This window comes from Equus asinus, chromosome 2 (genome assembly GCF_041296235.1).
Source record: "Equus asinus isolate D_3611 breed Donkey chromosome 2, EquAss-T2T_v2, whole genome shotgun sequence".
Classification (NCBI taxonomy): Eukaryota; Metazoa; Chordata; class Mammalia; order Perissodactyla; family Equidae; genus Equus; species Equus asinus.
The window spans coordinates 157,042,103-157,060,142 of NC_091791.1; the positions used below are offsets into that span (position 1 = coordinate 157,042,103).

Genomic DNA, 18,040 nt, shown 5'->3' on the forward strand with positions numbered 1-18,040 from the left:
ACAGTTGCTATGAGAGGCTGGTATGTCATTTATGAGGGGAGACCTTTTCTGAGGATGGGAAGGGGGAGAGTATGAATGATAAATAAAGGTACTCAGGACCTCAAAGAGTTTACACTCTGAGGAGCTTAAGTCAACGGATTCTAAAGGTACTGACAACATTTCAATCTCCAACCTTTTTCCTTCTTCTGAAAGAAATTCTAGGATATTTTATAGAGGAAGCAAAAAGAAAGAAAAAGAAATGCCACAGTCACTAAATAACTAAAACTTCTGAAGATATATTCCAAGTTATTTTGGGAAATATAGAGTAAAACTCCCATCATAAAATTACTGGACTGTTTGCCAGAAGCATTTAAAATAGACCAAGCCAAAAATGGGTACAAGTGCATTTTTGTTTCACTAATAACAACTAATAATTTGGGACAGCAGAGTAAAATTAAATATGTACTTTCAAACTACTATGTACTTTATTACAGTTGCTACCTTACAAGTAGATAATTACATGTTTACAAGTAGTATTATCTAAGAAGTAAGCTAAGTTGGTAACGAGACAAAAAAAATTTACTAGTAATTTTCTGAAATATGAGTCCAAGGTTCATTTTTGAAATAAAAATTCCAAACTCAAATTAAATTACTTGATAACCAAAATCAATAGCTGGTATCTCAAACAGTTCTCTCATATTATGACTTTTTGTTTTCTGGACAATATAAAAACTAGTAGTATCCTTTATATAAAGGAAACCAAGGCATTCTATGAAATTATATTATCAAATACATATTTTTAGCAACTTTCTATTAAGAAAAACTTGTGTTTAATGCTGTGTTCTGAGCTGAGTGGCATTTTAGAATATTTAAAAAAAATGTTTTAAAGTAACAGAAGAAACAACGGCAATGTTTTTCGCATAATAACAGTCAGCTACCACAAAAAGAAGAGAGGAAGTCAGCATTCTTTAAACATGTCTATGTCATGAAAGAAAGACTGAGGAACTGCTCCAGAATAAAGCAGAGTAAAGACACATGACAGCTAAATTCTACATGATCTTGTACTGAAGGAACAAAAATGTTATAAGAACATCTCTAGGACAGTTGACAAAACTGTAGATTAAAGTACTGTATTCTAAATAGAATAATTATACTGTGATTATCTAAGAAAATATCCTCATTCTTAGGAAAAATACACTGATGTAGTAAAGGGTAAAAGTTGGGATGTATGCAACTTACTTCAAATACAGTCATGCACCGCATAATGCTGTTTCAGTCAATAACTGACCACATATATGATGGTGGTCCCATAAGATTAATACCATATAGCCCAGGTGTGTAGTAGGCTATACCATCTAGATTTGCCTAAGTACACTCTATGATGTTTGCACAATAATACATTACTCAGAATGTATCCGTTTCTTTAAGCAATGTGTGACTGTAGTTCAAAAACAAGTAAGAGTGTGTGTGTGTGTGTGTGTGTACTGGGGGAGGGAGAGAGAGAACAAAACTAACATGGCAAAAGTTAAAAACTAGTGAAACTGAGTAAAAGATGTATAAGAGTTCTTGTACTATTAAAATTTAATTAAAAGTTTAATTAAAAATTAAAAGCTAAAAGTTGATTGTTTGCAAAGACCAGTGAAATGAACAAATAAAAAAGGCCCAAAAGTACAAACAAACAATATTAGAATGAAAAGGGGAACAAAACTGAAGGTACAGCAAAGATTTAGAAACTAATAAAGAATACAATGTAAGGTTTTATGACGCAAATTTGAAAACCTAAGTGAAATAGTTGATTTCCTAGAAAAACTATAATTTACCAAAACTGATTGAAAAAAATTAGAAAACCCTTAGAGACCTGAAACCATTAAAGAAACTGAATCACTAGAAAATAAGACGGAGAGGGGATGAGGGAACAGGAGGTGAGATCCACTGGGATTCAAACAGTGCCTCTGGGAAACAGGTCAAGTACTAGGAGCCACAAGCAAGAAGGCCACCCTCTGTAGAGAATTTAGGGGGGATTACTACCAGCAAAGAGGGGAGGGAACTGTCACAATTGAATTCTAATTAGGACACTGCCCTGACTAACTCTGAGTAGCCACACTAAAGAAGATCACAAAATTACTGGGCACACAAAATACTCCCAGCTTCTTTACTTGTCTCCTTCCCAAACCCCTACTGGCTGAGGGACCTTTGAACTGCCAGAATTAAACTAAACAAGCTTAAACAATTCTCTTCTCCCTCAACAGGATCTGCATAACTTGGAGAGGGGCCCATACAATTCTGATGGAATCAATGTTAATGATCTAAGGATTTAACAGACATGAACCTTTATTAAGCGATTCATACAGCAATATCTATATAACACAAAAACATTTCGGAAACACAAGAATATCCAAAAACATGATAGTTGGAGATCTTCAGCCTTTGAGTTGAAGTAGACAAAAAAAAAGAATATACTAAAGATTAAACTTTATAAATTCAAACCTTTCTATTACGGTGAACTGAATCCTTTCAAAGGGTATGGATGTTGGAATGAGGAACGGGCTCAAAGCAATAATTCAAGTTCCTACCTCAAGATACTAGAAAAAGAAGAGCAAAATAACCCCAAAGCAAGCAGAAGGAAGAAAATAACAAAAAACAAAAGTCAATAAAATTGAAAATAGAGGAGAAAAAAAATCAATGAAAAAATCTGGTTTAAAAATAACCAATGAAATCGATAAAGCTGTAGCAAGACTGGCAAATAAAAAACGAAAATACAAATCACCAATTTCAGGAATAAAACAGGGGATTACTGCTAAAGATCCCATAGCCTTTAAAAGAATAATTGAGATACTAAGAGCAACTTTATACTCATAAGTTAGACAACCTGGAAGAAGATATGGGCCAATTTTTTGAAAATCGTATATATCAAAACTCAACCAAGAGCTTTGGTTTTATCATCAACCAAAGATAAAACAGTTAACCTAAATAGTCCTATAACCATTAAAAAATTGAATTTGTAACTTAGGAACTCTCAAAAAGAGATCCCTCTATACTGAGATGGTTTCACTGGAGAAGTCCACCAAATATTTAAAGAGAAACTAACATCATTTTACACAATCTCTTCTAGAAAACAGAAGAGGAGAGAACACCTCCCAATTCATTTTATGATGTGAGTGTTACTTTGATGCCAATATCAGACAAAGGTAGTACCAAAAAAGAAAACGACAAACCAATATCTCTCATGAACTTAAACACAAAATTCCTCAACAAAATAGCAGCAAATCAAATCCAACAATATATAAAAAGATTATAGACCATGACCAAGTGGAATTTGTTCCAGGTACACAAGCTGGGTCATCATTCAAAAAGCAATCAATGTAATGTACCACATAAATAAGCTGAAGATGCAATTATATCAAGTGACACAGAAAAAGTATTTGGCAAATTTCAACACCCATTCATGATAAAAAATTATCAGCAAGTTAGGAACAGAGAATTATCTCAACTCAGTAAAGATCATCTATTAAAAAAAAAAAAACCTATAGCTAACATCATATTCAAGGATGAAAGACAACGTGTTTCTACTAAGATCTGAGCAAGGCAAGGATGTCCACTATTACCACTCTTTTCAACACAGAACTGGAAATTCTAGTCATTGTAATAATGGAAGAAAAAGAAATAAAAGGCATACAGACTGAAAAGGAAGAAACAAAACTGTTTGTATTTGTAGGTACATGATTGTCTATGTTAAAAAATCCCAGAGAGTCTACAAAAAACCCTCATAATTCAGTAAGGTAACAGGATACAAGATCAACACACAAAAATTAATCACATTTCTATACACATACAATGAGCATGTACTAAATTATAAACACAATAAGGTTTACAACCGCTCAAAGAAAAATGAAACATTCAGGTATATTCTTAAAATATATATAGGATCTATATGCTGAAAATCACAAAATGCTAATGAAAGAATTCAAAGACCACCTAACCAGAGACATACCACATCATGGATTGGAAGAGTCACACAGTAAAGATGTCAATTCTCCCTAAATTGACCCACAGGTTTAACAAAGTTACTATCAAAATCTCAGCAAGGATTTTTACAGACATAGACAAGATCATTCTAACATTGATCTGGAAAGGCACAGACCCTAGAACAGCTAAAATAATCTTGAGACAGAAGAACACAATGGGAGAAATGTCTCTACCCAGTATCAGGGCTTACAATATAGCTACAGTAATACAGTGTGTGATACTTATGAAGGGATAAACAAAAGAGAAATGGAACAAAACGGAGAACGTACACAAAAATGCCCAACTGATTTTTAACAAGTATATAAGTCATTTAAGGGAGGAAGGATAACCTTTCCCACACACAGTACTGAAAAAACTGGATATGCATAGGCGAAATAAATGAACCTTGACCTAAATATCACAACTTATATAAAAATTAACTCAAAAGGGACCACGGACTTAAATATAAAATGTGAAACTATAAAATATCCAGGGAAAAAAACCCAGGATAAATCTTCAGGACTGAGGGCAAAGCAGAGAGTTCTTGGACACGACACCAAAATCATCATCCATGAAAGGAAAAATTGATAAACTGAACTTCATCAAAATTTAAGACTTTGCTCTACAAAAGACCCTGTGGAAAAGATAAAAAGATCCCGACAAAATACTAAGTATCTAGAACATATAAAGAACTCTCAAAACTCAAAGTCAAAAAAACCAAACAATCCAGTGAGAAAATAGGCAAAGGACATGAAGAGAGATTTCACCAAAGAAGGTACAAATAAGCACATGAAGAGTTGTTCAACATGATTAGCCATTAGGGAAATGCAAACTAAAACCACAATGAGCTACAATTACACACCTATCAGAATGACCAAAAAAAAAAAAACAGTGACTACCCAAAATACTGGTGAGAACGCTTAGAAAATGGATTGCTCATATATGGCTGGTGGAGACGTAACATTGTATAGCCACTCTGGGAAAAACTTTGGCAGTTTCTTATAAAACTAAATATGAAGCTACCATACAACCCAGCAAGTTTAGTCTTGGTCATTTATGCCAGACAAACAAAAAGTACATTCACAGAAAAACTCGTACATGAATGTTCATAGCAGTTTTATCTGCAATAGCCTAAAACTGCAAACAGCCTAGATGTCCTTCAATGAGTCAGTGGTGAAACAAACCTTGATACAAAGATACCATGGAATACTACTTAACAATAAAAAGGAACAAACTATTGATAGACTCAACAACTTGGATGAACCCTCAGGGAACTATGTTGAATGAAAAAAGCCAATTCTGAAGGGTTACATATTTGTGATTTCATTTGTAACATTTTTGAAAGGACAAAATTATCGAAATGGAGAACAGAAGAGTGACTGCCAGGCCAAGAGGGAAGTAGCTGTGGTTATAAAAGAGTAACAGGAGGGAGAATTCTTATGGTGATTGAACTATTTTGTATCTTTTCTGTGGTAGTGGATACACGTGGTGAAATTTTATAGACCTAAATACAAACCCAAATGAGTACAACTGGGAAAATCGGAATATGATGAATTGTATCAATGTGAATACATAGTCTGGTTGTGATATACTATATCATTGCAAAATGTTGGGTAAAAGGTAACAGAATCTGTATATTATTCCTTACAACAGCAATTAATAATCTACAATTACCTCAATAAAAATATCAGATTACAAAAGTCTATGGAACATTTGCAACACCAGATTTCAGAAAAATCAGTATCAAATTATGGTGGTGGGGACCTACGAGACATTAAGGACATGTCCAAACAACAGTTAGCACCATACTTATCGGTGCAACACTAGAAATTCCATTAAATTCACAAAGAAGCCAAAATTATCACCAACATCATCTAATGTTATTCTGCGTTCTGGCTAGTGCTACACAAAAAGAAGATAAGTTGCATGAATGAGCTTTAAAAGACACCATAAATGAGGGGAAAAAATCATTTACAAGTCATGAAAATTTTTATGTGCCTAGGAAGAAACATAAACAAATACACCTATATGAAAAAAATGGTAAATTGTTTAGGGTTCTGAAAGAATGAGCAGAAATATATAAAAAAAGGATAAAGAAGACTAACAAGGGAAAAACCAGTATTAGCAGATATTAAACTCTAAATAAAATAACTAAAAGTATATTATTTACACAAGAATAAACAAATCAGTAGAATTGAATAGAAAGTGGTATGGATTGAATTCTATTCCTTCTGAAATCTAGGAAGAGAGCTCATACCAGAAACTGAATCAGCTGGCACCCAGAACTTGGACTTCCCAGCCTCCAGTACTGTGAGAAAATCACTTTCTGCTGCTGAAGCCAGGCAGTCTACGGTATTTTGTTATGGCAGCCCAAGTAGAGGAATGCAAGACTAAATCAAACCATCGTACTGTACACCTTAAACTTAAAAGAAAAAAACCAAAAAACAAAAAAAGTCTAGCACATGGAAGGCTCAAACAGCTGTTGATTAATTAAAACAATATTAGTCAACCAATCAATTAAAAGCATGCTACATTCAGGTTATAATTTAGATTCTAATAGAGCAACAGCAGTGAGGAAATATTTAGAAAGCTAACAGGTAAGGTCAGTAATTTGAGAACAGAATTTAGACTTTAATTTAGCTATTAGGGAGGCTATTAACTGTTATAACAGTTTAATAGCACTTGGGACGTAATGGAAATATTACGAAATATATCACAATCAGGTATAAAAGAGAAAGATGAAGCCAAGACAATCCTGAGGAGCCTGATAGACTAGATCAACCAGGATAAATCAATGACGAAAGAACGGAGTGATGTTAGCCTAAAATAAACAATTCAATAATAAAGAGGAAATATAGTGTAGTCAGTAAAGAGAGTGCTGAAGTAAGTGTTAAGCTGAAGTTTTCTGAAAAGAGGAAATAAAAGTAGCCAGGAAGATAATATGGGACGCATTCTAAATCTTAATTTTCAGGAAACAGCTATCATGTGGCTCCAAAAGAATGAGAATAGAAACGCTAAGAGGCAGGGTTTTTTCTCTTCAGGGAATACTGGCAATATTCAGAATTAACTGCTGTAAAACAACTGCTGGGAGAAAGTCACAAAATTCATGGCTGTAGAGAAAAATTATTAATAGTTGAATTTATTATCTTTTAAATGGATTGACCCTAAAATGAACAAGTAAGTTTTGAATTAGATGAATGTAATTATTATTAGCATTTCTTCCAATTCCAGTCCTTCACAGCAAAACTGGTTTGCCCCAGGTGCTTTCTCTAATTCAATTTTCGTATTTTTTCCATCTGTGACCTACCATGACAATATAAAAGAAACTGTTCCTGCCATTATCATTTCCTCAGTAAGCTGTCTACATTCTCTATTCCACATAAATTCTTAAAATGCTATCTTTATAGTTTCTTAGTTAATGTAAAAGAGGGGAGGGCATTGCCCTAAGCAATGCATGTTTCTGGTGAACCATGAGTTGAACTCAGTAAGGCAGCAACACGGAAGTGATTGCCTTTGGGAAACAGGCAGATGGATTATAAACGTTTTTGTGTTGAGATAAGGAGATGGAGTTGTCTCTAGGAAATTTTGGGGAACTATTAAAGAAATATTAGACTCAAGCTTTAGAAAGTTCAGTATGGTAAGCAATATAGAAGCTAGAGAGAATAAGTAAAACTAGGCCATGAAAAAATATTATAAGCCTTATCTGCATTAATACAGGCAAGATAAGAGAGGGGCAGAGATGAAAAGGATGAAACAGAATCAAGATTAAATAAGACTTCTTTGAATAAATGGAGGAATCACAAATAGCTAGGTTTATGACTACTATTGATGCACAGTTTGACACCATTCACCAAATCCACAAGAAGTCCAAGATGTTATATAGTATAGCAGAAGAACTTAACCAGCAATACAGTTTTCTACTTTACTCAAGATTTGAAAATCTGAACATATAAACTAGAATATAATGCCTTATTCATAACTAGAAATCTCTACTCAAATGTTAACACCTACCTTCTCAGTAAGCCCTTTCTTGGTTATTCTATCTAAAATTCTATCCACTCTCCCCATAAAACAATCTCTATACTTCTTTTCTCTGATTTGTTTTTCCCCTTAGCAGCTGGGACTGTCTAGCATATAACTCATTTTACTTACTTATTTGTTGCGGTATTTCTTAGTCCCTCACCAGAAAATATTATTTCCTTAAGAACTGAGATTTCCGTCTTTGTTCATTTAAATATCCCCAGTGCCTAGAACAGTGTCTAGCACACAGTAACTGTTCAATAAATATTTATTGCATGAAAGACTCACTTGTAAAAAGAAAATATTCTCTTTTAATAAGATTCAATGAAGTTCCCTTAGTGCGAGGAAAGGTAAAAAACTCAGCAACATATTGTTTACTGAAATACAAATGATAGAGTGGTTTAAATGATTGACAAGAAAAACTTAGACTGGATTAAAAAAGAAAATAATAAAAAAGATACTGAAGCCAGAAGAAATCTAGTGAAATTGGGTGGAAATAGTGGCAAAAAGTAATAAAGTAAGCATGAAAATGCAGAGCAAGAAAAGGGGAATAAAATAGAAATGACAGGAAATTGTAAAATTCCTCAAATGGAATAGTTCTGGGTAACAACCAGACTCAGGAAAGCAGCCTGCTGAAACGAAGACCAGGAGGTCAGGACAGTGCAAAGAAAAGTAGCCAAGAACGATGATGAGGCTCAGATGGGGAAAACTTGGCTATAGGAAGGAATTGCGAAGGTCACTAAACAAAAAATGAAAGCTAGAGGATGCTGATCTGAATGGTACCGTGTCAATAAAGGGATTCATATAAGTGGGTGATAGAGTAATACTCTGCAGGGGAATAAAAAACACAAAAATGCTGACACTAGCTCTACTCCCACTCCCACTTTTTTCCCTAACTCTGTGATATTATGGTGAACATGAGAACTACTATCTTTCAAGTGACAGAGCTGCTGAATCCTAAGGGACAAGCTAGTTAATGCAATTGGTTTTTAGTGGAGGAAGAGTCCTGCAGAAGGACTGAGGTTTCACAAATGAAATAACTCACAGAGGCACAATGGGAAATTGCTGTTTGGCACTTTTTCAAAGCAATCCAAGGCAGAAAGATGCTTCCCTGGTCTTTAAGGTTTCCCACTATAGAAAGAAGGTCTCATTTTTAATACAGCTATTGCTATCTTATAATTATTTTACATCCTTCCTAGAAAACAAATACTCTAAACTTGTTCTAGTCTCTAACATAAGGAAAGAAACCCCATTTAAAAACCCCATTTGCCTTTTTAAATAACACAACTATTACCTTATAGGTATTTTAATTTTTATAAACCACTTTTTATCCACAATCTAATCACTTATTAATCTGCAAAAAAAATTCCTTAACTCTCTTTGGCAACTCTCTAAACTTGAAATGTTTGTTTCTTTCTTCATTTCAATATTACCTTTTTCACTCTTAAGTTTACAATCACATCTATCTCATAACAGCGCAGCATTTTTTTCTTGTTTTCACAGACAATCTTAAGTAATCCAGTTGTTGTAAAGATACAGTAGGATCTGTATCTTTCTAGGTAGCCTACTCCATTTTTTGTCATCTCTTAGTACATAATGTGCTTTAAAAAGCATGGTAATTTTAATTAAATTAGTAAATTTGCAGTGTTTTGTCTACAACATAAACTTAAAAATAGCTATTTTAGATCCCTGATTGTAATTAAAAACTGTTGAGTAAATCTTTTAGCAAAATTTTAATGTCATTATTGACAATTTACTCAGGTACTTATAAAGTCTGTAAAGGTGTATTATAATTCAGTGTTTTAAATTTAGATATCACATACAATTTAGCTGAAAATGGTCAAATAATATAACCTATATATACAGTAAACACTTTGGTAAAATGTTTGCCCATAAAATAGAAGTGTTATACAAACAGAGAAGAGCCACTGTATCTAAGGAAAAATGCAAAGGAGAAAGTTTCTACCACGGGGAATGTGGAGCTCTATCATGAAGATTATCTATACAAATTAACAGTTAAATTTTAATTAGCATGTAAAAAAAAATGTGATCCAAGATAACACTAACTTCTATTAAAGAATTAAAGGGAAAAAAATCAAGGATATAAAGATTTATCAGGAAATGAAGGATGCAATTCACACAGATGAAGAAAAGTGGTTCTGAGAATCTATCCTTGTTAAAGACCACTCCATCCATCCCCTCATGTCTGGGAGAGAGGCAGTACTTCCATTATCTTGGGCTACAACACCAACGTCTGGTGTTTCTTTTGAATTCCTTCGCAACCATCAAGAAAGTATGAAAGCCGGGGCCGGCTCTGTGGCCGAGGGGTTAAGTTCGCGCGCTCCGCCGCCGCGGCCCAGGGTTCAGACCCTGGGCGTGGACATGGCACCGCTGGTCAGGCCACATTGAGGTGGCGTCCCACATCCCACAACTAGAAGGACCTGCAACTAAGATATACAACTATGGACGGGGGAGTTTGGGGAGATAAAGCAGGGAAAAAAGAAAGTATGAAAGGCAATTATGTATTGCAGAGCTTTCCAACTTTTTCCTCAGACACACTTAGAAAAAGCATTTATAAGGCAACCAGAAAGAGGAGGAGCTGCTAGTGTTGAGAGGTAACCAGCCTGCAGGCTCAGCCACTTAGATGTATTCACAGCACACAGCTTGGGAAGCTCTAATTTAGAGTATCAGAAGGGCAACCTGGGAAATAAACCCTACCTTCAGAAGCATCATAAAAACAAGCAGGTTACAGGTAAGCATCAGAGGAAATAATTTCTGATCACTCTGAATGAACCAACGAATGAATGAGTACTGACCCAATCACACAAAATACTGCCTTCCTGAAAAAATCCTGGTCAGTCTGCTCTTTATTTGTGCCTCTTATAAAAAGGGAGTGAAACATAACTCTTTGGGAAGTTTAACAAGACATTTTTAGTACAAGTAATCAGAAATTAAAGGCTGGAAAAGTCTTCTACCAAAGTGCTTCTTTCACCCTTGGGAAAAGCCACCTTTCTTCTTCACTACTGTTACCAGTATTCTGACTTACAAACACTCTTTAAAGCATTACTTTTAAAACACTACCAGTAGAACAGATCATCATAAGCTCTTTCTTAGAAGTCTACAAACCTTATTTCAAATAAGCATCCGTATATGCCAGTCACCATCTTACTCATGGCAAGAACCATCTTTAAATATTTAAACTTTCAGAGATGACGTGTTTAACTTATTATACACATGTCTGACTTCAAACTAGGGTTTCCAACAATCCTAAAACCACACTTTGGTTAATTGAGATACATAGTGACGAGTGACCCATAAACTCACACAAAACTAGAGTTGGAAGGCTTTCAAGATGATAAAGGCTAAGTCTCCATTTAACTGAGGCAGAAACCGGGGCACAGACAAATAAGACTACTTTCTAACTTACTGAAATAATTTAGTGAAAAATACCCAGAAACCAAGAACCCAAACTGAAAGTAGGCTTATTCAAAAATGTTCATATATGAAAGAATTATTTGGAACTTAAAATACATTTTCAATAGAAGTAAGATTATAGATGCAACGTGGGCTCACAAACTATCCACAAATATATACTTAAAAGGAATTCTAGTTATTCTCAAGAGTCTTAGAAGTTTTTGGCACTCTGTTCTCATTTTGCTTCTAAGTGCATGCTCTCCTTTTGCTTGATGCAGGAATGACACTAACATTACTCAGCTTTTCAGATATGATTAGAGTTGTTTTTTGGCTTACAAACAAAGTAAAGAAGAAGAGCTTTACACATGGATTAAAAGAGTAAATATCTAACATTATCAAAGGTTAGGTTCAAATTTTAAAATACAGAGATGTAAGGAAACACTTGTTGGAGTGGAAGATAGCAGTGTTAAAACTAGGTTGGCCACCAGGTAGTCTTATGAGTCTAGAATAACTAGACTAATAGGGAATGAAATAAGAAATCTGAGAACACAAGAATCTAGGGCAGGGGCCAGCAAAATTTTTCTGTAAGGGGCCAGATATTTACAGTGTCTGTGGCAACTATTCAACTCTGTTATTGTAGGGTGACAGCAGCCATAGACAAAACGTAAATGAATGAGCTTTGCTATGTTCCAACAAAACTTCATTTTATGGACAAAGAAATTTAAATTTCATTAAATTTCCATGTGTCACAAATCATTACTCTTTGACTTTTTTCAATCATTTAAAAACGTAAAAACCATTCTTAACTCATAGGCCATACAAAAACATGTGTCAGGTCTGGATTTGGCCTGTGGACCATACTTTGCCAATCTCCAGTCTAGGGGATAACGAGGAGAAGGGGAGGCAGGGTGCACCTGGTTTAATAACTAGAGGGACTATTCATGAATGTTCTTGTATTAAACCTAATCAGAAACGCAGCTCCCCTCTAACATGTGTACATTAATATTAGTCCCAATTGCAAAGAAACAGGCACATTTCACTATCTTTAACACTAAACAAACTACAGAAAATATAATCATTTATCCTGGGCAAAAGTAATTCTCATAATGGTGCATTAATCATAATTTTAAATAGACAGTTTATTCTAGAGAATCTTAAAATTACAGCAATAGATGCATTATTTTTACCATTTTGTCCCTGAGTCGCTCTCCACGGATAAAAAAGTCAGCACAGCCATTCTCTTCCTGGTGAGGGACTTTGAAGACAGTGACGCAGCTTAGTCCACTCCCTCCAAGTGGTAACCATCCGCCACTTGAGTCATCCCGGGTCATCACCACAGCTCGCACTCGTGCATAACTATTACTAAAATAGATGCAAAGATTAGAAATTAGCTTTTCCATAAACAAAGAACAGTCAAGCTGTCAGTCTTGTTTGAGAAACCAAAGACCACATTAGTTAATGTGTGGTAACTAAACAGAGTGTTTACTGCTTCCATGATAGTTCACAGAAAGTAACCTACTTAAAAGAGGTAAAAAACCACAAACTAACTTAAAAGGTTAACCTTCATTTTGAAGACTAACCTCAAAATAAAAGACTACAGATCTCTCATTTCAATTCATCATTTGAGTAGTTCAAGCACATCTGACTGTCATGGAACAAGTTATGAAGGACCCCAGAGACAAGCACTGTCAAACTACATAGGCCACTATCAAACTCGTCTATGTACGTCCACCTGCTGCAATGTAACCAGGACAAATTACTGCTGTATTTGAGCACACTTAATTGTGACATCACTAAGTTTCTAACATTTCTGGAATATAGTATAAATAAAATGTTGAAACAAACATGGTTAGCTCAGATCTCACATTTTCCATTTCTTCTAACAACTGGGAATCTAAATGACATAAATCATATAAAGATAAATATTGTTTCAAAAACTTATCAAGCAAATTGGTCTACAGAAACTTTTCATGCTTTATTTTTGGTAGACTCTGTTCTTAGGAGAGACTAGACTGTAGTTACATTCAGAATAATTTCCCAATGTTAACCAAAATTACTTTGCATAAAATCTAAGAAACGTTTCATTATACTAATGTTCTAGATAACACGTAAGCATTTGATTCTAAAACTTTTAATATAATAATTATTAGTGAAATCCTTTCTAAAAGTAATATACCTTACTGACTTCTTAGAAAACTATACTGAATATAACCTAAGCTTGTCTTGGTTATTATGAGTATCAACTGAGGTTCTATGTAACAGTTCTGTGCTTAGCGTCTCTGCATGTTCTAAGTGTTAGGTTGCCAGCTGTCATTTCTACTGTCAGTGCTTGTCTGAAATCTCCTCCTTGCTTTTTTTTTTTTACTTTATTTTTTATTTTGAGGCATACTTTACACATAACATCACATATTGATCTTAAATACAACAACAAAGTCTCACAAATGTACACATCTGTAATCAACATGATAATCAAGATACAGAATATTTTCATGACTTCAGAAAGTTCCCTTAAGGCTCCTTTCCAACAGTTGGGTAATCACTGCTCTGATTTCTAACGAGTGAGTCAGTTTTGTCTCTTATGGGCCTCCAGTAAATGGAATCAAAGAGAATCACCACTTGCACCCTGTTGGTCTGACTTCTTTCACTCTATAGTGTTAGTAGTTCACTCACTGAATAAACAGGTCACCACTCATTTGTTCTTTCTTACGCTGATAGGTATTTAGATTGTTCCCAGTTGTTGACTATTATGAATAAAGCTGTTATAAACATTCTTGTGCAAGTCTTTTAGTACACATACGTTTTCATTTCTCTTAGATAATTACCTAGGAACGGAATCAATGGGTTATAGGGTAGTATATTTAACTATATAAAAAACTAACAAACTGTTTTCCAAAGCGGTTGTACCATTATACACTCCTATCAATAATGTATGATAATTTCAATGGCTCCACATCCTTGCCAACATTTGGTGTTTTCAGACTTCTAAATTTTACTTATTGTAGTGAGGATGTAATGGTAACCCACTGGGGCTTTAATATCCATTTCCCCAATGACTCATTACGTTGAGCATCTTTTCACTGCTTATTGGCCACTTGCATGCCTTCTTTTTAAGTCTTTTGATCATTTTTTATTATGTGTCTTTTATTATTGCTTTTTAGAAGTTCTTCATATATTCTTGACACAAGTCTTTTGTCAGAGAGCTGTACACTTTTGAAGCTGCACTGTGTCGTGGTTGAGCAAGGAGTCTAAAGTCAAATTTTCCTAAGTTAGATCCTGGCTCAGCAACTTACTAGCTATGTGTCCTTGAGAAAGTTAAAGAACCCACATTTAACAAATGTAAATAATGCCTGACACATAACAAACACTATATAAGTATTAATTACTACTAAAACAAAGAATTTAAAATTGAACTAGCTGTCATCCTGGTAATTCAAACCCAAGTAGGGCCTGGGAAAAAATAAAATTTACCTAGTCAACCATAATTCTCTTTTACTGGGGTCAAAATAATTCTCTATACCGAAGCTCTGAAAGTCTTTAGCTTCATAGGCTACCATTGTGTCTAAGCTTTTTATTATTCAGTTATTCAGAGGCTCTGATTCCTGTCTGAGCCCAGTTCTTACCAAACTTCAACTCAGAGAACTGGCCAGAGGAGGTGTGAGTACATCAACGCTGGGCTGACGCAGATATCAAATTGGAATACTCCAGGATGGGCTGGAATAAGTACCTCTACTATAAATAAACATGAGATGCATCCCAAGAAGCCAGAGAAAATTATTACACTGGGAACCAGCTTGGAGGGACAGAATCAATACTAGACAAAGGTCCTTTGGTTTATCAAGAATTTAAGTCTAAGGATATCCCAAGAAGCATAGCACATAACTTAGATAGATTAGGTTCAGATTAAATATGTGTGAACTGAACTCATGCATTTAAAGCTCAATAAATTTGAAGTTCAGTGAAGATACAAAGTCACAAAGTAGAACTTAGGTCAGAACCAAAATTCAAGTTCCCAATAATCATTTAAAAGTGTTTATTTTACGACAGAATCCTGACTCTTCCTTCTCTTCTACTTATATAGTAAATTGGGAAATTTAAGAATTTTATACTAGATTCTACAAGACTTGGAGGACTCAGGAGTAAAGTGACTCAGTTCAGAAGCTCAGGGTGTACTTTGACTTCAGAGGGTGAGAATAGTTATCCTTGTTAGGGCACAGACTCTTATTTTTACCATCTTTGAATCTTACTAATTCTCATTTACAATTTGTATAATCCTTCTTAGGCATATTTTATATTTTAAAAATATAAATCTGTGCATAAGTAAGATTACTAAAAACTATAAAACTCTAGTGGTTACTTTAGGATGGTGAAATTAGGCATTTTCCCTTCATTTCTCAGTTTCTTCAAAAGTTATTATTTTATAATACCTATAAATTAAAAGAAACTTAAATAAATTAAGAATTCACATTTTATCTATAACTTGGCTCTACTCAAGATACTATAAAAATTTTAAAATGTTGTTTTTAAGTGTACGAATATTTCTAAACAAAGGTATCCCCAACATAATTACCCTCACTATCCCAATTTCTTTTTTTCTACTTTATAAAAAGTAGTACTCTTTTTGAGTACTACTATGTAGTACTTAAGTAGCAGTAGTAAATACTTTTAAAAAAGTTTTTTTTATAAAAAGTGCCACCTAGAAAGATTTGTTGTCCTTTCTAGGAAAATAACTAAAACAAAGATTTCCTTACTGGAAGAGTAGGGTTGCCCAATTCATTGTTCACCTTAACACAACAAAAGAGGTTTTAAAGCTGGCAAGTAATTTATGGAAATTTGTTTTTGAATCTCATGTTTTCAACTATACCAAATATATAACTATTTCCCTTATCTATTCTAGTTGATCCTTCAAGCTTTAAAGTATTTCAGAAGCTTATGTGTATTCTCCCTACCATAGCCTTCATTCGTTTATAATTCAACAACTCAGCTTTCAACTTCAAGACCTAAGACTAAAACACCTACCAGAAAACTTTTCAAGTTGTTCAATAAATGTTTGGCTTGTTTTTGACAGACCTTCCTTCTTGCCAAAGTTAATCTTTTCGCCTGTGCTTTTAATCTCATAACCCCCTTACCTTCAAATGTCTTCCTTTCCAAATAAAAGCAGTAACTCCTTTGTTGAAAACATTCACCCACTCCCAAATACTAACAGGAGCTCTTACAAACTTTGTCATACTCTGCCTTGTAGCATAATAAAATTTGTACTTGTCATCCCCTCCTTAGATAAAAGTGACTTAAGAGGAAGCAAACAGAATGCTCTACTTTCTGTGAAAGTCAGAAAGTCCCTAAAATCACCCATATCTGGCAGAGCAAGTATTCATGCATTTACTGAATTACAGCACACACTAACCCTTTTCCATTACCAGGAAGTTAAATCCAATTTGGTCTTTGCTTCTCAGCGACGTATGATTCTCTTTTCCCCTGGGCACAGCAACCAGGTCTTCACAGCTGCTGCACAGTGTCAGTGAATTGAGGCCTACCTTCATTAGCATCTCTTTGTATCTAGGGCCCACCTGTTCCAGCATGGATTTCTACCAGAAAACTTCCTCATCCCATTCCTAAGCTTAACCCAACTTCTAAACCTTCCTACCCTGCCATGCTTTAAAACTTCCAGATGTCTCTCTCTTTTTTTTTTACTTCACTGATATTAAACTTTACCTCAAACACTGCTCAATTATATTTTCATTAAAAAACCGCCAAATTATTACAATGATGTTGCCAATATACGTCAATTATGCCCTTATCTAAAGTTTCCTACCAAAAGGTGTTTAATAGAAGATTTACATAGCTTGAAAGTACAGAAAAATTTATAAGGAGAGACTGTGGACAGAGAGATTACTTAGGAAGTTATTATAACAAATTTTATATAATAAAATATCTTAATACAGATATTTATACAGACACTTCTGTTTATATCACATTGTCACAGTACCACACCTATCTATAAGGGAAGCTAGGAAATATAGTCTATATTTCCATGTGACCATGTGCCCATCTAAAAACTGGGGACACAATTACTAAAGAAAAGACGGTAAGATACAAGGGCATAATTAGCAATCTCCAGCAGAAAGCTAAAAGAGAAAAATCACAAATAAATACTTAAGACCTTGGAACCAAAGTGCTCTCAGCATGGAGTCCAGAGGTGGGATGGTATGAGATGGCAGAGAGAAAGAGAGGAACAAAGAGAAAAGGAGAGAAAGACTAAGGAAAGTATTTTGAAATGCTAAGTCGAAGAACAGTCAGCTACAACATTATAAATGACCAACAGGTAATTAGAAATGTATATAAATTTAGGAAACAGAACTGAGGAAAAGTCAGAGCTGTACAAGTCATTTTGTTTGTTTTGCATGGTAATGGTTCTTAAATTGGGAGGCCAGGGTAATCACTGATGCTATTTAAAGTGTAATTAACACTACAGATTATCTCCCCTGAAGAAAATACATATATGGCTAAAAACCCACATTTAAATACAATTTTGGGGATTCGCAGTCCCTTCTAAGAAGTTCACAAACCTGAGATTAAGAATATTTGGTCTAAAGGGAAAAGTCGCTCTGCAATAGATTTTCAGATC

At 34.5% G+C, this 18,040-nt stretch overlaps 1 protein-coding gene across 1 annotated transcript in view; it reads right to left on the reverse strand.

Moving 5' to 3' along the window:
- SPRED1 (sprouty related EVH1 domain containing 1) overlaps window positions 1–18,040 on the reverse strand; it is a 120,986-nt gene that overhangs the window by 49,798 nt on the left and 53,148 nt on the right. Inside the window, exon 2 of the mRNA XM_014847329.3 lies at window positions 12,606–12,780. Coding sequence (XP_014702815.1) covers window positions 12,606–12,780 — 175 coding nt within the window. The remainder of the gene's footprint in view (window positions 1–12,605; window positions 12,781–18,040) is intronic.